This window comes from Triplophysa dalaica, chromosome 1 (genome assembly GCF_015846415.1).
Source record: "Triplophysa dalaica isolate WHDGS20190420 chromosome 1, ASM1584641v1, whole genome shotgun sequence".
NCBI classification, from domain to species: domain Eukaryota; kingdom Metazoa; phylum Chordata; class Actinopteri; order Cypriniformes; family Nemacheilidae; genus Triplophysa; species Triplophysa dalaica.
The window spans coordinates 27,406,528-27,428,626 of NC_079542.1; the positions used below are offsets into that span (position 1 = coordinate 27,406,528).

Genomic DNA, 22,099 nt, shown 5'->3' on the forward strand with positions numbered 1-22,099 from the left:
GCTAAAATTACTTTTCCCACAAGTAATAAAAAGCTTGGAACGCGATTGTTTGTGTTGGGTGTGAACCCAGCATAAGACTATCTAACTTTTCATTTCCCTTTGGATTTAATATTTTCATTTGCAACAACAGGGTTATTAACAACATTACATTGCTGTCTGAAAATGATTAATAAATTCTGTCATTGTTTACTCACCCTAAATTTTGTTGTTATCCTAAACACAAAGGAAGATCATTTGAAGAATGTCAGCAACCAAACAGATCTAATCCCCAATTTACTTCCATTGTGGAGAAAATAAATAATTTATTTTCTCCACAAAGGCATTAAATGGGGGATGAGATCTTTTTGGTTGCTGGCATTCTTTCTAATATCCTCCTTTGTGTTTAGCAGAACAAAGAAATGAATACAGGTGTGGAACCACCTGAGGGTGAGAAAATGATGACAGAATTAAAAATTTTGGGTGAACTATGCCTTTAAGTTTATTTTTAAATAAAAACTGATAAAAACCTTGACAATCAATAAACATGGCGGAAGTGTCTCATTTATCAAAATCACCCAAGTGCATTAAATATGTTTAATCGGTATGTAAATTCCTTTGGATTACAACCTGCAAAAAAACATATACAGTTGAAAGAAAAAGTATGTGAACCCTTTGGGCTTACTTGGATTTCTTCATAAATTGGTCATAAAATGTGTTTTGATCTTCATCTAAGTCACAACAATAGAGAAACACAGTCTACTTAAACTTATACCGCACAAACATTATACGTTTTCATGTTTTTATTGAACACAACATGTAAACATTCATAGTGCAGGGTGGAAAAAGTATGTGAACCTTTGGGTTTAATAACTGGTTGACCCTCCTTTGGCAGCAATAACCTCAACCAAACGTTTCCCATAGTTGCAGATCAGACCTGCACCACGGTCAGGAGAAATTTTGGACCATTCCTCTTTACAAAAGTGTTTCAGTTCAGCAATATTCTTGGGATGTCTGGTGTGAATCGCTCTCTTGAGGTCATGCCACAGCATCTCAATCGGGTTGAGGTCAGGACTCTAACTGGGCCACTCCAGAAGGCGTATTTTCTTCTGTTGAAGCCATTCTGTTGTTGATTTACTTCTATGCTTTGGGTCGTTGTCCTGTTGCATCGTCCATCCTCTGTTAAGCTTCAGTTTTCAGCAAGTTTTCCTGCAAAATGTCTTGATAAACTTTGGAATTCATTTTTCCATCGATGACAGTAATCCGTCCAGGGCCTGAGGCAGCAAAGCAGCCCCAAACCATGATGCCCCCTCCACCATATTTCACAGTTGGGATGAGGTTTTGATGTTGGTGTGCTGTGCCTTTTGTTCTCCACACATAGCGTTGTGTGTTCTTTCCAAACAACTCAATTTTGGTTTCATCTGTCCACAGAATGTTTTGCCAGTAGTGCTGTGGAACATCCAGGTGCTCTTTTGCAAACTTCAGACGTGCTGCAACGTTTTTTTTGGACAGCAGTGGCTTCCTCCGTGGTGTCATCCCATCAAGTCCATTCTTGTTTAATGTTTTCCTTATTGTAGATTTGTCAACAAAAATGTTAGCATGTGCCAGAGATTTCTGTAAGTGTTTAGCTGACACTCTAGGATTCTTCTTCACCTCATTGAGCATTCTGCGCTGTGCTCTTGCAGTCATCTTTACAGGACGACCACGCCTAGGGAGTGTAGCAACAGTGCTGAACTTTCTCCATTTGTAGACAATCTGTCTTACCATGGACACATGGACATCAAGGATATAGTTAGATATACTTTTGTAGCCCTTTCCAGCTTTATGTAAGTCAACAATTCTTGATCGTATGTCTTCTGAGAGCTCTTTTGTGTTAGGCATGGTTCACATCAGACAACGCTTCTTCAGAACAGCAAACTCAAAACTGGTGTGTGTTTTTTATTGGACAGGCCAGCTTTAATCAACACATCCAATCTCATCACATTGATTGAACCCCAGGTTGGCTGACTCCTGGCTCCAATTAGCTCTTGGAGAAGTCATTAGCCTAGGGTTTCACATATTTTTTCCACCCTGCACTATGAATGTTTACATGTTGTGTTCAATAAAAACATGAAAACGTATAATATTTGTGCGGTATTAGTTTATGCAGACTGTGTTTCTCTATAGTTGTGACTTAGATGAAGATCAGAACACATTCTATGACCAATTTATGAAGAAATCCAAGTAAGCCCAAAGGGTTCACATACTTTTTCTTTCAACTGTACATATTGCTTTATCTGAATATACTATTTCATGCATATTTATCATTTTTATTTTATACTGTGAACTTATGACAACATTTCTCCAAATTCCAAATCAAATTTATTTGCTGAAAATTAAACAGGATAAGCAAGATAACAAAAAAGATGCAATGTTTGCAGATCTTGAATACTGCAGAGAAAACAAGTTGACATTCATGTTTAAACCACACAGTACTAATATTTCTTCATGTATTTTAGGATCATTTCAAAAATTAATATTTAATGGAATAATCCAGACTGTTATACATTCTCGATAGTAAAGAAGCAGACAGAGGCTATTATGCATGGCCTCCCCACCACAATTCGGCCGCCCTCTGGCCGTGGAGATCCCGTGCATTGTATGCTTTCCCAGCAGCCCTTGTCCTCTTAGACGCCCTCCGGCTCCATGGCGAGACGCTACGTCGAGTATACTCAGCAGCCCTCAGCACTCTCAAATCAACGGTGCGTTGAGCTGCATCGCCAGGCGAGAGATCTGCATTTCCAGCCATCGAACCACCTCCCTGGCCGCTTGGCTCGAGCTTACCACACCGTCACGATGGCTATGGTAAACTCGATCAAATTCACCAGACCTCCGCCCAAGTTTCGAGGCATCCTCTCAACCTCGATCACAGGCAGGGATGCTCCCGTATAACGGGCCGAGGTCGCCACCCTGTTGGCGAAGGCGATTGAGCCTGTCCCTCTAGCCATGAACAGGTTTTACAGCCCGTACTTCATCATCCCCAAATAAGGCGGGGTGTTGCGCCCCATCCTAGATCTGCGTACCCTGAACAGGCACATCCACAAGCTATCTTTCAGGATGCTCACGCAGAAGCGCATCCTGGCGTCTATCAGATATCAGGATTGTTACATGGCAATCGACCTAAAGGACGCTTACTTTCATGTCTCAATTCTACCTCGTCATCGCCCATTCCTACGTTTCGCTTTCAAGGGTCAGGCATTTCAGTACAGATACCTCCCTTTTGGTCTGTCCCTATCCCCACAAATCTTTCCGAAGATTAGGGATGCCGCCCTCACTCTCCTCAGGGACAGAGGTGTGCGGGTACTAAACTGTCTCAACGACTGGCTTATCTTGGCACACTCTCGAGATCTGTTACGTACACACAGGGACCTTGTGCTCCGGCACCTAGATCAATTGGACTACAGGTCAACTGAGAAAAGAGCAAGCTTTCCACAGTGCAAAGCATCCGCTTTCTCGGTATGGAACTCAACTCGGTCTGCGTGACAGTGCGCCTGAGCACAGAACGCGCTCAGTCAGTGTTGAACTGTCTGAAGCATTTCAAGCAGTCAGCGGTCCCCCTGAAACAATTTCGGAGGCTCCTGGGACACATGGCATCCTCAACGGGAGTGATACCCCTTGGGTTGATGCACTTGAGACCACTCCAACACTGGCTACAGAGTCGAGTTCCCTGGAGAGTGTGGCACACCATCAGCAGGCGTATGGTCATAACGCCTCTCTGCTGAAGCTGTCACGGATTATGCAGGGGGAAGAACCCAATTGCAAGCAGACACAAGTATGGGGTTAAACAGGGTATTTATTAATACAAAACAAAAAAGGAAAAACAAAACCCACGAGGGGGAAAACAGGACAGAATTCTAAATTAAAATAAAACAAGGACACGGACTCACTAAATTAACAAATATTTAGAACTACACAAAACTAAACTTACAAGACACTGGGGTACAGGAACAAGGCAAGACAAGGTCATAAACAAAGAGCAACAGGATACAAGACTTTCACCGTAACATTAAAAATGAACGCGGACTGGACAATGAAACATGAGCAGTATAAATAGGGAGACAAATCAACCAAAACAGGTGCGGGACATGAACTACTTAACAAGGTGATAATGAGACGAAACAGGAACCAAGAATTAGCCAAACATGATTGGCAGAACCGTGACAGATGCACCCTAACCCCCTAGTCTTCATTTACATTTTTACGGACAGGGGTCCCTCTTGGGCAGGTTAGAAGACGCGTCGTGGTGACTACCGATCCCTCCCTACAGGATACATATCAATTGCCTAGAGTTGATGGCTGTGCTACTTGCACTAAAGAGGCTACAACCTCTCGTGCAGGACAAGCACGTGCTGGTCCGTTTAGACAGCACAGCTGCCGTTGTGTGCATCAATCATCAGGGTGGCATGCGCTCACGGCAGCTCACACGACTCGCCCAATGCCTTCTCCTGTGCAGTCACCAGGTGATTCAATTAAATTAAATTCAAGTTTATTTATATAGCGCTTTTCAAAATAGGCATTGTTCCAAAGCAGCTTTACAGGGGCAAACAGGAAAAACAGAAAAGGTAAAACACAGAACAGTGCATTGAGTTTATAGAACGAGCAAGATCATATTAATAAACAATATCTAATTAATAAATAAATAAATAAATGCAGTCTCCCGGTGAGCAGGTCAACACCGCCCTGCTGTGGCGAGGAACCCAAACTCCAATGATTGATTGGGAAAAAAAAAACTTGGGAAAAACCAGGCTCAGCCGGGAGGGCCAGATCCCCTCTGACGTGTCATAGCTGCACTCAGTGACCCCGACCAAAAGCCACCAAGCAAATATCCATGAGGAAGAGGGAGAGCCATCCATCCGCAACCCAGAAAGTCCCACTCGCCAAAAAACATGCAGGTTCAACCCGGACCCACTCCTCGATCAACACCAGAAAACAGAGGAACATCCAGGGAAAATAGTAATGGCATGTTGTAATTTTATTCCTCTGTTGTCCGACATCGACCACAAAACACAGACCTAGCAGATGAATCCCCACAACCAACGAAGCCCCCTCATTTCCCACAAACACCCACCCAGGAACCTCCAATCAGTGCCACTGAATGCAGCTATACCTTCAAACTGCTGACATGTGATGTAAGTTTAGCATTAAACACCAAGTATTGTAACTTCAGCATTAATGTGACAAGTAGTCCGTCTTTGCTCTTGGATGGGGATGTAGTGGTCTGAGCTGGGATGGTCCGATGGTCGTATTTCTCTTGTGTGGTGGTGGAATTGCCTTAGATGGAGCTGGGATGGTCAGTCAGTCTGCAGCTGTAGATGGCGTAATCTCTAGGTGGGGATGGCATATGTCAATCATCTGGACCTGGCGGAATTTCCCGAGGAGGAGGCAGAAAGAGAATAATTAGCGTAGCTGTTGTTCATTAACTATGCATTAAGTGAAAGCTTGGCTGGAAAGATGTGTCTTTAATCTAGATTTAAATTGGGAGAGTGTGTCTGACCCTTGAATAGTATCAGGAAGGCTATTCCAGAGTTTAGGTGCTACGTATGAGAAAACTCGACCCCCTTTGGTGGATTTGGTTATTCTAGGTGTTATCAAAAGTCCTGAGTTTTGAGATCGTAGAGAGCGTGATGGGTTGCAATGTGATTAAAGCTCAGTTAAGTAAGTAGGAGCTAAACCATTTAAAGCTTTGCAAGTAATTAAAATAATTTTAAAATCAATACGATACTTAATGGGTAGCTAGTGAAGCGATGATAAAACTGGGGTTATGTCGGAGCCGATGGTCGAGCGGTTCGTGCTCCGACATATGGCGCTGGTGCGTCCCTGGCGACCCGAGTTCGAATCCTGTCTCGTGGTCCTTTCCCCGACCCCACCCCCTCTCTCTCATCCACTTCGCTTCCTGTCCTCTCCAAAAATCACTGGCTGTCCAATAAAAAGGCAAAAAAGGCAACAAAAAAAAACTGGGGTTATGTGATCGTATTTTCTTGACCTGGTAAGAACTCTGGCAGCTGCATTCTGAACTAACTGTAGTTTGTTTATTGATGATACAGGAGAACCACTAAGTGATCAGCTCCCTGAGAGCCACATACATCACAGGCGACCTTAACCAGACAGCCGACTCGCTCTCTCGTCAGTTGACGCCTGGGGGTAGTGGCAACTCCACCCCCGCACAGTCAAGCTCATTTGGGTGCAGTTCGGGCAGGCTCAGGTAGAGCTGTTTTCCTCCCCGGACACCAGCCATTGCCCGCTATGGTACTCCCTGTCCGAGGCCCCCCTCGGCACAGATGCTCTCGCGCACAGCTGGCTGCTGGACAAGAAGCTAATGCTTCTGATGACAACTCCCCCTGGCCAATCCCCTGACGAAAGAACCTGGGGAAGATGCACGTTGTGGCATCCCAGGCAAGACCTCTGGAACCTCCATGTCTGGCCCTTGGACGGGACGAGGAGATCCTGAGTGGCTTACCCCCAGCGTTGGTTGAGACCATTACTCAGGCTAGGGCCCCGGCCACTTGGTGGCTATACGCCTATAAGTGGCACCTCTTCTCTTCCGGGTGTTCCTCTCGCAGAGAAGATCCATGGAGTTGCTCGATTGGGAACCTGTTGTCCTTTCTACAAGAGAGAGACTCTAGACTAACCTTCCCCTTCCACACTGAAAGTGTATGTAGCCGCTATTGCTGCTCATCACGACTCAGTTGCTAGAAAGTCTCTGGGACAGCATTACCTGATCATCAGGTTCCTAAGGGGCGCGAGAAGGCAGAATCCGCCTTGTCCGCACTCCATTACCCTCTTGGGACCTTGATGTGGTCGCCTTGGAGCCCCTCAGAGACGCAGCTCTTCCTCAGTTAACGATGAAGACCGTTCTCCTGATAGCGCTCGCTTCCATCAAGAGGGTATGGGACCTACAAGCATTTTCCGTGTCCCCTGATTGCCTAGAAATTGGGCCTGGCGACTCTCACCTGATCCTGAGACCCCGGCCTGGCTACGTGCCCAAAGTTCCCACCACCCCCTTTCGGGACCAGGTGGTGACCTTGCAGGCGCTCCCCACTGGGGGGGAAGACCCAAACCCATCCGTGTTGTGTCCAGAATGCAAACTGCGCCTCTAGTTGAACCTCTTCTTTTGGAGGTCAGCAGAAGGGGAGGGCTGTCTCCAAACATAGAGTAGAGCAATGGATTGTGGACGCTGCCGTCATCGCCCATGCCTGCCATCAGTGAGAGCTCACTACACCAGGGGTAAAGCCTCCTCGTGGGCACTGGCGCAGGGCGCCTCTCTGGCAGACATCTGCAGTGCTGCGGGTTGGACTATGCCCTAACACCTTCTCAAGGTTTTAAGACCTCAGCGCAGAACCGATGTCAGCCCGCGTTTCACGCCGGTAGGGGTAAAGCACCTTCCCCCCCTTTCCATAGGTGGGTCATTGTGCTACTTAGCCTCCATTCTTTTCCCCACGGGGCGAAGCATAGTCATTCCATCCATCACTAAGCAAGCAACCCCCTGGGGCGGGCTGGGCAGAGCAGCCCTACCCATTAGGCCGGATACCTTCGTAGTTATCCACATTTAGCTCTAACCGGACCTAGTGCTACCGGACTCCCCGTAACTCCACCACTCGGGCGATTCCGGCTGATTTATCTCACCTTGGTAACCCATGACCTTCCCTAGGTGGACCTCCACCTCTCGGCTAACTAACTCAGTCCAGATATTTTTCCCATGAGCTCTCCCCTGACGGTGAGACAATGCGGGTTTCTCCACTAGAACTCCTCCCGATGGTAGGAAGTGGTCTCTGTAGTGCATTCTCCATTCGAGGAGTGCACTTACCCAGTGGCATTACGACATGAGGACCGAAGGTAGAGGCGTCCCACCTTTTCTAAAAGCTCTGGGACCCTCTGCTTACCTATCCACTGGAAGATTACAATTTCACGAAAGCTCTCACGTCTGACACACCCAGGCCAGTCACCGTCGCTTCACTAGAGATCGACAGAAAGGGAACGTCTTGGTTATGGATGTCACCTCAGTTCCCTGATGGAGGGAACAAAACGTTGTGTCCTTTTTTCCACAAACACGTGTCTACCGTTGCAGTAGTCGTGATACGCTCTCAGGCTCCTCAGAACTAAGGTGAATGAACGCAGCATTCCGTCTCCCTTTTATACCCGGATATCCGGGGCAGAGTCCGCTGACCAAGACGTTTTACACTCTTCACACATTTACATAGTCTCACAACTTCAACGCTGATGAAAGGAATCCTGCATGATAGCTTCCTTTATTTATTATTTCAGATTTTATTTGGTATGCGGCGGAGTGTTTCGGAGTCGTAGGTAGGTGATGCCGACTCAGACGCACCTCCAGTCACCAGATGACTTCACTAAATCTCATGCTATTCTCCTCCATTAATTGTCAGTCACGTACTAATTCCATCTGACGCCAAAAAGAGGCCTTTGCTTTTCCTTTCACTAAATGTCACATGTTTGCTTTGCTTGAATAAAAGACTATTGCAAGGTTTTGAATGAATTGAGATGAGAAGGACAGTCTTTGACAATGTCTGAATTTGTTGTTGTCTTTCGAAGAATTGTGTGTCAAGTGATACATTTGTCTGCAACGCCTTGTCTTCACTTGCCCTTTTAACTTTCAAATGAATTTGATGTGTGGAAACATCTTGTGTGGATTTTTGGAACTATTGCATTTTTACTTATGATTACAGTAAATGCACTGGTTTGATGGTCTTGGGTGGTTTAAGCTGGTCTAGGATCAGCTTAGACCAGCTAAACATGAACGGTAACATGTTATGCTGGTTAAAGGCTTTTTTATTTTTAACTAAAATCTTTTAGCACAATTTGAGTATTTATTCCCAAGGCTTCTATTATAATACCATTGGGTATTCTCTGACTTTGAGTATAGATCCTAAATCACCAAACAAGGTTTTTCTGTCACTCTTTAATTTCTGTTTCTGTTATTCTGTGATGTCTGGAATGCAGTAAAGTCAGCTTTGAGACAACATCTGAAAGCAGCCATCCAACAAACACTAGATTATGTATTTTCGTTTGGATGCCATTCACTGTCCAAATGTTGAATAGGCCAAATGCCGCTTCCTGTTGCATCTTCAAATTAAAGTCCATTTGCATAAATACATTGATTCAACAGGGCTGTGTTGTTAAGATGCATGAAATAAAGTGGGTTGCCTGTTTAGCTCTTCAAAGGCCACCGAGCCCAAGATTGATAGCATAAGGTACCGCTTTGCACGTCAGTGACTGTGAAATGATTCAATCTTTCAGACCAGAGTTTGGAGTACAGCCTGACTGAGGATTACTGTAAGAACCATTTTCTGGTGGGTCTGCTTCTGCGAGAGGTGGCTGATGGACTTCAGGGTTGCCCAGAGATCAGGCAGCTGGCCGTGGCTGCACTAAAAAATCTCATGATCAAACACTCCATGGACGACAGGTACAACGCTTTTAAGGTGAGATACAAAACTATACAAACACGTGTATCATTTTGAAATAGGTAATTGACATAACCTCCTTTATGTTTGATGCCAAATAGAACTAGTTTGATTGTGGACCTTTGTCCCCAGATAACTGCGGTATGGTGATTTGCATATTTGCATTTGCAAGTAAAGGGTTGGATGCAAATGACATTACTGTACAGTTGTACAGATCTCTAGGAGAATGTTTTGTTATAAACTCCATTGCTATTGCTTACACTATAAATAAAAATTCTTTCATCATTCACTTACCCTCTTGTCATTTCAAACCTACATGAACTACTTTCTTCCGCAGAACACAAAAGAAGATATTTTGCAGAACGTTTGTAAACAAACTACAATGGCACCCATATACTTCTATTGTTTGGACACAAAACCAATGCAAGTGAATGGTTGCCGTCACTGTTTGGTTACCAACTTTCTTCAAAATATCTTATTTTAAATGACAATCAGGTGACCAAAAGATGACAGAATAAAAAAAATTGGTGAACTATCACTTTAAGATATTATAAGATAGCAATCATATTTCCTTGATATAAGCAGCATTAATGTACCTACAGTAAACATTTCTGTACAGCATTCACAAAAATTATTTTAGCAGTATTTAAGTTTAAGTATTACTCAAGAAACTATTCAAAATGGACCCAAATGTGTAAGTAGGTAGACATCAAATTTGGGTATATTTTCATTTTTACATTTGCGTTTGTTTTTAAGAGCAGGGTGACAAAGAATAAAACAAGGAAAACCTCATGTTATGTCTATTTCCAACATAATAATAACTGAATGAATACCTGATGAACGCTGTGTTTGCATTCACCTCAGACAGGCCTCACTGTCTGGTATGCAAATTCTTTATTCAGTGTGTCCAGATGAAGAGTTCCAGATTGTTGGCAAAGGACACAGCTTTCTGGCTCATGATCACATTTCTTGAGAAGCTATTATCATCTCTGTTTGCTTTGACCAGCGCAATCACCTAACTTATCACACAATGTTTGTGCAGTGGACAAAACTGATACCTCACATTGTGCTGTTTATTGAGAAGAAGCTTTGTATTACTGTTTATGCATGTTTTAGATTGCGGACAGTAAAATGGGTAAAGAATTTATCTAATGGACTTTCAAGACCTTTCACCTTATCTAGGAGCGGTGGACTCCTTTTGGCCAATAAGCATCAGCTTGCAATAGAGGACAAGCTTTGTTATACACAGTTATAAACACACTAAAAAATTATAATAGCTGTACATTATGTACTTTTGCTTTGCTCATTTGGATTCAATCTGCAGTTGATTATATTCTGTTGCATTCATGCAGTTCGGATGTAATATAATGACTCATTAAACTTTCATTATCTCATCACCTCATTTCAGAACCAGCAGGCCCGTATTTGTCTGCTATACCTGCCGTTATTTGAGCTGCTGTACCAGAACCTCAGTCAGATGAACAGCCCCAAGCAAATCAGCAGAAATGGCCTTGGCATTCTGGTAATCCGGAATCTATAATGACTCGCATTCAAAAATGATGGCTGTCAAACGATTAATTGCATCCAGAATAAATGTTTGCGTTTACATAGAATACTGTATGTCTTTGTACTGTGCCTATATAAGTTTGGATTTATAAACACACACACATATATGTAAACCTGTTAAGAAAATAGTTACATGTATTTGTTTATATTTACCAATAATCTATATAAAAGTTTTTTTTTTTCTTAAATATATGCATGTATGTGTGTGTTCATAGATACACAATTAATATGCACACTACACAAGCATATATTTTGTAAACACAAACTTTTTCTGAATGCGATTAATCGCAATTAATCGCTTGACAGCCCTATCAAAAATCAACATTTTATTGAAATGCTTCTTATATGTTAAACCAAACAGAAAAAGACAAATCGAAGAAGTTAAGAAAATATAAACTAGTTTAATATTATTCATCTACACCTCTGACTGTACTTTCAAAAGTCTGTCTGATATCTGTCATGAAATTTGAGAATTTGAATATACAGTGTATATACAGTATGTATATATATATTAAGAATATAATTTGACTGTGATACATCCTTACCTAATGCCTTCAATGTGGCAAAGGGACAACGAAAACTTTCTGTGTGACAGCTGTTGATGGTTGCATGTGTAATTTTGTAAAATCATTTGTGCTTTATTGATTTTAACTGTATTATTATTTTGCACTGTTAAATAATTTGGACATGCCAATAATACAATGTCCTAGTGAAAACTTTAACCTTGCACATTGTTAAAACAAAGCCAGATAACTACTTCCTGTTTGTGTTCCATGATCCTCTAGTACCTGGATGATTTATCCTTGGCTGGTTCAGTGAACAGCCGCAGAAGCAGCGCCATTATTGATAAGGAACCTAGTGAGTATTAAAAGTTTTAGGCAAAATAAATTGCAGTCTAATACACTCATTCATTATGTACAGTATATTTGTGTATATGTGTGTGTGTTCAACAGATAGTGCTATCACTAAAAATGGACAGGTGAGGAGATCCATCTATGGGGATCCCGGTACACCAGACATTAATGGGGTAAAACAGAGTCCTTATTGAGTTCATTACAGATGTACTAGATAACATCACTTAAAACACACATGATCATATTTTTTCACATTTGCTTAGTTACACAGGCGTGGCTCTGCAGTGAGCTCTCTGCCTGCCGTTGGCCATCTGGGGCAGTATGAGATCAGAGGGCTGCTTTTGTGTTTCCTGCATGTCATAAGAACTTTGTCAGATGGTAAGCACGCTCTAATGACATGTAGCCTTTTAACATCATGATCCCAAAGTAACACATGTTTGTTTACAGCCAGCATCACTTTTACTTTAGCTCAAACTTGGAGTTAAGGGTTTTACTTGCAACCAGAGAGGGTAGAAAACAGACATACTTTGATCTGGTCAAGTGGTTCATGAAGCTCCAGATTGATCCAAACTTTCAATAGTTGTCTGATGAGTGTTGTAAGAGACAGTATTAATAAGTTTTGTGTGTTAAATTTGACTAGGAAGAATGCATAATGTAGAATACATTAACAGCATGCATGCATATTTTTCTCACGCTTCTATGATCATCAGTACATACCAATGTTGGATTATTTTAGGACAAAATGCAGTTTATCAATAAATTATCAATGATTGAAAGTAATTTCACTGCAAAGAATATTGAAAAGTGAACAAGGCAACCAACTGGTGTCAGTAAGACATTTTATTATATAATTTATACAGGGAGAGGCCAGAAAACATTTTTATTTAATGAGGAGTCTTCACAGAAAATCATTTAACAACACATATTTTCATAAACATCCTCATAATTAAAGTCCAGTTTGATCGAGATGTATATGATCACCTTCGCAGCGAATGTGTGAGGGAAACACTGAAATGTTTGGAACTATAGAGCCCTCCATGGCACAAGTTACTTCTGGAGGTCTATGGGAGTGTCATTACTTGCTGAAAATTATTTTAAAAGATAGTTCAAACTAAAAATGAAAACAGGGTTCTCATATTCTGTTTTTTTTTAAACCTGTATGCACACAAAAGAACATATTTTGAAGAATTTTGAAGAATATTGTTAACCGAACAACACTGGTTCCCTTTCTGTCGGTCTCTCGACGTTGTGTCGAGAACGACAGATGGGGTTCGCCCTTGAGAACCAATCAACTCTGACTACTATAGAAAAGGCCAATGAAATTTGGCGAATGCAATTTGCATGCCGGGCTCCGCCCCCGGAAATCCGGTATAAAAGGAGGCCGGCGTGCAGCATTCACTTACCTTTTGTTCTTCAGAGCCATCGCTCATGAGTACAACTCAGGATTCAATCCTCTACAACTACACGCTGGTGCTACGACAGTTACAGCGGATCGTCCCTTCCTGCAGCGACCTTCCCCTGGGCATCTCGCCGGTTCCGGAGGTGTTAGAGATTTTTTCTAAAAGTCCTTTTCAGGACTGACTGAGCATTCTCCAGCGCGGCATGTCCCGCTGTTCTCTTGGGTGCGGCACCCTCATCGAGGAGGGGGATGGACACGATCGCTGCATTAGGTGTCTGGGCGTCCAGCACACTGAAGCAGCGTTCGTTGACACATCTGCCTGCACTGCGGGCAGATTGTCATTCAGAAGTTGCGGTCACGGGTGGCTGTCTTCCTACGGGAACCAGCCACCATTTCGTCTGCTACCCGGGCTGTGACATCTGTGGCTACGGCCCCGATGACCACCCACGTTAGCAGCGTTAGTGATATGGGGAACTCTGCGAACGTAAACCCGCCAGCCAAGTGCTCACGGGCCGATCGCACCCCGATTCGCTCTTCTGAACGTTCCCCAACCGGCGGTGGCATACCGTCCGGATCCTCACGCACACACTCGGAAACGATGTGTGACGTAGATGAGATGTCGCTCGCAGCATCGGAGGGAGACTGGCATCCGACTCTGCCGAATCCAAACTCCACCCCCAGCGGTCGAGTTCAGGAGGAAGCAGAAGTGATGTCATCCGTGCTAACCCGGGGATACGTGGTTCCCGAGGTCGGTGCGCGGTGCAAACCGCGCCCACCCCGGGTGCCATGTTTTTCCCGGAGGTGCATGAGGAGCTGTGTAAAACTTGGAACGCTCCACTCACGGACCGTTCCAGTGAAACCAGCTCTGGCTCCCTTACTTCCCTCGATGGTGAGGCAGCCAAGGACTGCGTCGAGATCCCCCGGGTGGAACGTCCGCCTGCGGTGCACCTGTGCCGCGGACGGCTACCACCTGGGGGGGGATCGACCACTCCTACCGTCCAAAGCACGTAAGACTTCGGCATCACTGGTGTCGAAAGCTTGCGATGTTGCGGGCCAGGCTGCCTCCTCTCTCTATGCCTTGGCCATCCTGCAGGTCTGCCAGGCCAGGGCGTTGAGAGGGCTCCACGAGGGTAAGGCCGACCCGGGTATAATGCAGGATCTCCGTGCCACCGCTGACAGCGCTCTACGGGCGACTAAGGCGGCGGCACGGACCCTGGGTCGGACGATGTCCACGGTAGTGGTCCAGGAGAGACACCCCCGGCTATACCTTGTGCAGAAGAGTGACAGCAAGGAAGTCCGCTTTCTTGATGCACTCATCTCGCAGGGTGGGTTGTTGGTAACACCGTCGAGGACTGCGCTCAGCAGTTTTTTGACGGCGAAGCAGACAGTGGCAATTAACCACATTTTTTTTTCACGCCGCGACTCGGCCGCCTACAGGCCTCCGAGATCTCACGTGACGTCTGCTTCCCTGCAACCCAGGACCCTTTCGACATCGGCTCCGGTTCCTGTGCCCCCACAGGCGGCACCCCGGAAGCAGAGGTCGAGGGGGAAACCTCCACCCCGTCAGCAACCTCCTCGCGAGAAGGGACACTGACGGGAAGACCCCAGGGAGAACAACATCGGGCCCGAACCTTCACAGCCACGGCTCTGATCGGTCGGTACGGGACGACTCCTGCCTCGTCACCAAAGCCGGGCCCTTGTTAGGGCTTGGCGCCCACTTACTCACTGAGTTTTCTGTTCTCCCCGGGTTTACTTGCAGCCGATCGCACACTCCACTGGACTGTGCTCGGCGAACCGACCTCACACCCTGGCGAGGCGTGAGGTCGTACACATACGACAGCCGTCACCACTCTCAAACCGACAGTGCGTGCCGTTGTCCCGCCAGGCAGGTAAGTAGGCGGAGCAAACCTTCCCTCCGGGGACTCCCAACGACATGGTTAGCTCCGCCAGCCGACGAACCACCCCCCGTGGGAATGATGAAGCAGACCGTCCCCTTGGTCACCCTGTCACAGTCCCTGGGAGCTCGAGAGCTGCCCACACTGTCTCGCTGGCTAATGAGGGCGGTCCGTCTTGGTTACTCGATCCAGTTCGCCAGAGACTCACCCAAGTTTCGGGGCATCATCTCTCCCTCTGTCAGAGGCAGGGACGCATCCGTACTTCGGGTAGAGGTCACCACCCTTCTGGCAAAACAGGCATCGAGTTCGTCCCTCAAAACCAAGATGTTCAGTGGGTCACCACCCGCACTTCATCGTTCCCAAGAAAGACGGCGGGTTGCCCCCAAAGGCTGCGTACCCTGAACAGAGCACCTTCACAAGCTGCCATTCAGGGTGCTCACACAGAGGCGCGTCCTGACATCTATGAGGTGTCAGGATTGGTTTGTGGCAAACGACCTGAAGGACGCTTACTTTCATGTCTCGATCCTCCTCGACACCGGCCGTTCCCACGGTTCGCGTGCGAGAGGCGGGCATATCAGTACAGAGTCCTCCCTTTCGGTCTGTCCCTGACCGCCCTTTCTCCCTGAGAGGAGGAAGGCGAGCGGGTACTAAACTATCTCAGCGACTGGCCTATCTTGGCACACTCGCGAGATCTGTTATGTACACAAAGGGACCTGGTGCTCCGGCACCTAGGTCGATTGGGACTCCAGGTCAACCAAGAGAGGGGCAAGCTCTCCCCAGTGCAGAGCATCCTCTTTCTCGGTATGGAACTCAACTCTGTCACCATGTCGGCACACCTGTCCGCAGTTGTGCCCAACCAGTGTTGAACTGTCTGAAATGAACATTTTAGGCAGACAGCGGTCCCCCTGAAACAATTCAGAGGCTCCTGGGACACATGGCGTCCTCGCGGGTTAATACCCCTCGAGTTGATGCACATGACACCGCTCCAACACTGGTTTCAGAGTCGAGTTCCGAGGAGAGCGTGGCACACCGGCAGCAGGCGCATGGTGATGCCGCCCTGCTGCCGACGCACCATAACCCCTAGTCTTTATGACTTTTTCGACGGACTCAGGTCCCTCTGAGCAGGTTATGAGGCAGGTCGTGGTGACGACTGAAGTCTCCCTGCAGGGGTGCGGTGTAGTGTGCAACGGGCACGCAGGTGGGGTGTTGGACGAACCCCCGCCTGCGCTGGCATATCAATTGCCAAGAGTTGTGGGCTATGCTACTTGCACTGAGCAGGCTACGGCCTCGTGCGAGACATTCACGTGCTGTTCCGAGGACAGCACTATAGCTGTAGCGAATACAGATCGTCAGGGTGGCGTTCGCACACAGCAGCTAAACACAACTTGCTCGACGCCACCTCCGGTGGAGTCAACAGGTGACTCGTTCCCTGCAGGCCACACACCCCGGGCAAACTGAACTAGACAGCCGACGTGCTTTCTCGCCAGTTTATGCCTCGTGGAGAGTGGCGACTCCACCCCCGTGCAGTCCAGCTCATTTGGAGGCTGTTCGGGTAGGCCCAGGTAAAACCTGTTCACCTCCCGTAACACCACCATTTGCCCGCTTGATAGTCCCTGCCCTCGGCACGGATATCCTTGCGCACAGCTGGCCGCGGGATGGGCGGAAGCACACCTTCCCCCCCCAGGAGCCTTCTTGTACAGACTCTGTGCAAGGTCAGGGAGCAGGAGCACCAAGTGTTATTGGTTACACCACACCGGTCTAACCGCACTTGGCCTCAGAGCCGATGCTCTGGACAGCGACTCCCCCTGAACCATTCCCCTGACAGAGGACCTGCTCTCTCAGGGGAAGGGCACGTTCTGGCATCCCAGATCAGACCTCTGGAACACCCATGTCTGGTCTCTAGACGTGACGAGAAGATCCTAAGATGGCTACTCCCCCTATACGGCTGAGACCATCACCCAGGCTAGGGCCCCATCTACTAGGCGGTTACACGCCTCTAGACGGTGCCTCTTCTCGTCCTGGTGTCTTTCTCAACGAGAAAGACCCACTGAGGTGCTTGATCAGGATTGTGTTCCCCTTCTCACGAGACTGGAGACTAACATCTCCCTTCCACACTGAAAGTGTATGTAGTCGCTATTGCCACTCATCACGACTCAGTCGGTGGAAAGTTTCTAGGGCAACACGACCTGGTCACCAGGTTCCTAAGCAGCGAGAGGGCGGAATCCGCCTCATCTCCGCTCCATACCCTCTTGGGACCCTAAGTGGTCCTGGGGAGCCTCAGGGCCCCCCAAAGAGCCCCTCGGAGGTTCCGATCTTCCTCATAGAGTAAGACGGCCCTCCTGACGGCGCTCACTTCCTTCAAGAGGGTAGGGGACCACCGAGCATCCTCCGTGTCCCTGGATTGCCTTAAACTCGGCCATGGAAACTCTCACGTTATCTTGAGACCCAGGCCCGGATGCGTGCCCAAGAAGTTCCCACTACTCCCTCCGGGGCCAAGTGGTGAACTTGCAGGCGCTCCCCATAGGGGAGGAAGACCCAACCCGATTAGTGTTGTGTCCAGTACGTACTGGACCGCACGCAGAGCTCTGAAGCTCTGACCAGCTCCGTGTCTGTTGGAGGACAGCAGAAGGGGAAGGCTGTCTCCAAACAGAGGCTGGCGCACTGGGTCGTGGACGCCGTTACGACGGCATTCCGATCTCAGAATCTCCCATGCCCATTGGCAGTGAGGGCTCACTCCACACGGAGTTTAGCCACCTCCTGGACACTGGCAGAAGCGCCTCTCTAGCAGACATTTGTAGAGCTGCGGGTTGGGCTATGTCCAAACACCTTCGCAAGGGTTAACAACCTTCGCGTAAATCCGGTGTCAGCCCACGTCCTGCGTGGCGACATGTAGGACTGGCATCCGGGGGGGCGTATGCCTGCGAAAGCACCTTTCCACCCTCTAACAGGTTGGGTCAGTGTGCTTTTTACCTTTTCTTCTTACCCGAACACATCGCTAAGAAACTGGTACCTCACCAGCCTCCCTTCTTACCCAGACACTGGTTAAGAATAGGCATTCCATCCATCACCAAACAAGCACCCCCTGGGGGCTGGCTGGGCAGAGCAGCCTTCCCCCTTAGGCCGGGATACCATGTGAGCTATCACAGATAGCTCTAACCGGACCTAGTGCTACCGGACGTCTGTAACACCCCCTCCGTGGGCTGTTCCGTCTGATGTATCCTCATGAGAATGGTTCCCACTCCTGGTAACCCATGAGCTTCCCCAGGTGGGCCTCCACCTCGCGGTTAACTACTCAGTCCGCACGTTCCATGCGTTCTCCTCCAAGGACGAGACCATACCTATATCCACCATATTCCTCCCCACGGGTAGGAGGTGGCCTCTGTAGCGCTTCTCTGATTAAGAGTCGCGCTTACCCGGTGTAAACTGATCTGGACGGCCTCTCGCCTATAGAGAGCTAAGGCCCCGTCCGTGAAAGTTACCGGTCAGGGCTGTACCCATCTTTCTCCAAGAACGCTCTGGAACCCCCCGACCACCACACTGGAAGGTTACAGTCTCACGAAAGCTTCGAGATGACACGCCCAGGCTTGTTACCGTCGCTTCGCTAGAGATTGTGACGCGATACAGCGTTGTGGCGTTTTCCATAGGCAACCCCATCTATCGTTCTCGACACAACGTCGAGAGACCGACAGAAAGGGAACGTCTTGGTTACGTATGTAACCTCAGTTCCCTGATGGAGGGAACGAGACGTTGTGTCCCTTATGCCACGAACACGTATCGTATTCTGCTGCAGTTTGAGAGGTCTCAGGCTCTTCAGAACAAAGGTAAGTGAATGCTGCACGCCGGCCTCCTTTTATACCGGATTTCTGGGGGCGGAGCCCGGCATGCAAATTGCATTCGCCAAATTTCATTGGCCTTTTCTATAGTAGTCAGAGTTGATTGGTTCTCAAGGGCGAACCCCATCTGTCGTTCTCGACACAACGTCTCGTTCCCTCCATCAGGGAACTGAGGTTACATACGTAACCAAGACGTTCTCATTGACTTACTCATTGGACAATAGAGGTCAATGTGTACCGCCTTTGTTCGGTTAACAATATTCTTCAAAATGTCTTCCTTTGTGTTCTGCAGAAGAAAGAAACTCTTACAGGTTTGAAATGAGAAAAGTAATGTAAAGTAAAAAAATTTAAGATGAACCTTTTTAAAAGACTAAAGTCCTTTCTAAGGGTTAAAGTTAATATGGCCGGCAAGTCACAGCTTACATAATATTTCAAGAATAAAGTCAAAATTACTAGAATTCTAAAAAATTTAAGTCTTGGTACTTTACATTCACTGGTAACTCAATGTGGGAACCCTGTTGGTTAGTGGTTTTGACATTATGGAAACAGTTCTTTCTGAAAAACTCTTGAGAATGTCATTATGCATTAATTATTATTTTGTCTTACTCAATGTCTTCCTGTAGAGACTCTGATTGCCTACTGGTCAAGAATCAATGCTCAAGACATCATGAACTTCCTCAGTCTTCTAGAGTGAGTTACTCATGTCACAGTTGGCCTTGTTTTACCTTTTTGTTCTACAGTAGTGTGTGTCCAATCAACCTATTCAAACACTATGAGTCTGGCACACCTTAACATTCACAGATACGACATTCCATGTGCTTAGTTCGACACTTTTCATGCATTCTTACATTACTGTGGTTGTATCGCTCCTTAGTTCTCAAGTCTGGCTCTTACACTGTATGTGTTTGTGGCTTTGTATACACATATTAACAGTTCAAAAAAACTTCAGACTGTTGCCATGTAAGAAAAAGCTATTTAGCATTATGACTCTTACTTTGGCGTCCCGAGAAGCATCAACGAGAGTGAATTACATATCTACAATGCATTCTGACACACTTCATATTTTCCAGCTCAAAACATTTTGTAATTTGCTTGCTAAATGTACATTTACCTCTTGGGTGTTTATGGCTTTTTAATGTGTTAAGTAATAGATACTTTTTTCTCGTCCACAGGATCTGCATAATCCAGTTCCGCTATGCGGGTAAACGTAACATTAACCGGTATGCTAGATAGTGATTCAACAATATCATGTTTCCCATTTAAGAATGTTAAAGTGCCCTTTATTTACATTAACAACAGATGTCACGCTACTGTCTGTTATCATGTCATCAAAGCCAGATCTTCCAACCCTTTGTTTTGAAATATGGAGTGGTGTCAAGATTAGCGCTACTGTGAACACTTTTTTTTGCTGTGTGTTTTGTTTAGTAACCAGGAACCCTGGGTGTCCAAACTTTTTTATCCGGAGAGGAAATCTCAGACCATGCCAGTGATGCGAACTCGAGGAAGCCAGATGCAAGCAAAGCTGCAGGAGTTCAGCACTATGGACACCTCGCTAACTTTGAACATGGGTAACTTCTGTTCTTCTACCATTATAAATGTGCAATACATATTCAAACGAAAATCAAAACACAATGTAACGCATTGAAACTTATGGAAACATAAAGCATGATACAACATAATACTATAGAAACATTATTCTAAATTGTCATCACAGGTTTTGATTCTCATTGCCAGAACAAAATCATATATAGACATAAACAAGCGTTATGTGGCCAAAACTTAACTTATACTTGATTTCTGCAAAGAATCAATTGAGTTCTATTGAGTAAACTAAACTATTCAGTAGTTTTAATTAAATTATCCAATAAAATATTAATATAAATGAATATTAATATAAAATAAATTGAAAACATTAGTCACTTTTTTAACTTCAGCTTCGTATTTTTCACAATTTTCCACAAATAGGTATATTTTCCTGCTGTGTATTGTAAGACTAAAATTTTATTAGAGGGATACTCCGCCCAAAAATGAAAATTCTGTCAAGAATTTCCGTTTCAAACCTGTAAAGTTCTTTGTTCTGTTGAATACAAAGAAAGAAATTTGGATCAACTGAGATTTCTGGGGTAGTCAAAAAAAGCAGTCAAAAGTGGCTAAGATATCTTCTTTTGTGTTTAACAGAACATATTCAATATTCTTTTCTACTATGGTACTCAATGAATGATGCCCTAGAAATCTCAGTTGCTTACATTCTTCCAAATATTTATCTTCATCTTTACATTTACATTACATTTACGCATATGCTTTTATCCAAAGCAATTTACATTGCATTGATGGATTATGATTTTCCTGTTCTTTCCCTTAGCTGCGCATTCATAAGTGAAAGTTAATGTTATCATAAATATTCAAACCATTCTCGCACTGCATCAAATGCCCGCACTATACGCTAAAAAACATCTGTATAGGGTTTACACTATCAAGTTATAGGAATATAATTTTCAAAAAATGTTGTATTATATCAACAATCCAGCTTGAGTGGTCTACAATGAACCGAAGAGAGCACACGTCACTCCTCTCTTCATTAATGGCTGGAATACACTACAAGACTTTTAAAATCTGAAAAGATTTTTTAAAAACTAAACATTGTGGACTTACAGACTATTTAAACTTCCAGATAGAAACTGATCACATCTACAGACTGGCACAGACTTTCTGCAACAAGTCCAGACTGAAAATCTAGGCAAAAGTCTTGTAGTGTATTTTAGCCTTGAGTTACATTGGTTCCATATATTCTCTTGCATCAAATTCAAGGTTCTGTTCTTGGCTTCAAGACCACCACTGGTTCGGCTCCCCGCTAATCATTCGCTAATGCAGTCTTATGTAAACGCCAGATAATATGCTCGTCAAACAAACAATGTGTTGTAGTGCAATCCCAAAAAGGGAAAAAATCACTCTCACATACCGTCTCTGGATTGGTCTCACATTTGTGGAATGATCTGCTACAACATCAGCAGATTCTGTAGCTATCTTTAAGAATCGGCTGAAAACACATCTCTTCCGTCAGCACCTTACTCATCAGTTCTGACTTTTCAATGGGCTATGCTTTTATCTTTGAAGGACG

At 45.6% G+C, this 22,099-nt stretch overlaps 1 protein-coding gene across 3 annotated transcripts in view; it reads left to right on the plus strand.

Annotated features, from left to right (window-relative positions):
- The window catches only part of dock11 (dedicator of cytokinesis 11), a 96,908-nt gene that overhangs the window by 53,485 nt on the left and 21,324 nt on the right, over positions 1-22,099 (plus strand). For 2 of the 3 annotated variants that reach the window (XR_008907364.1, XM_056755404.1), the window contains exons 31-39: positions 8,278-8,316; positions 9,271-9,452; positions 10,843-10,956; positions 11,786-11,858; positions 11,954-12,027; positions 12,118-12,232; positions 19,605-19,671; positions 20,154-20,201; positions 20,407-20,549. Coding sequence is in view for 2 of the 3 variants with exons in the window: in XM_056755404.1 (XP_056611382.1) it covers positions 8,278-8,316; positions 9,271-9,452; positions 10,843-10,956; positions 11,786-11,858; positions 11,954-12,027; positions 12,118-12,232; positions 19,605-19,671; positions 20,154-20,201; positions 20,407-20,549 (855 nt within the window). In the remaining variant the exon portion in view is untranslated. The remainder of the gene's footprint in view (positions 1-8,277; positions 8,317-9,270; positions 9,453-10,842; positions 10,957-11,785; positions 11,859-11,953; positions 12,028-12,117; positions 12,233-19,604; positions 19,672-20,153; positions 20,202-20,406; positions 20,550-22,099) is intronic. The other variant, XM_056755488.1, reaches the window with a different exon arrangement.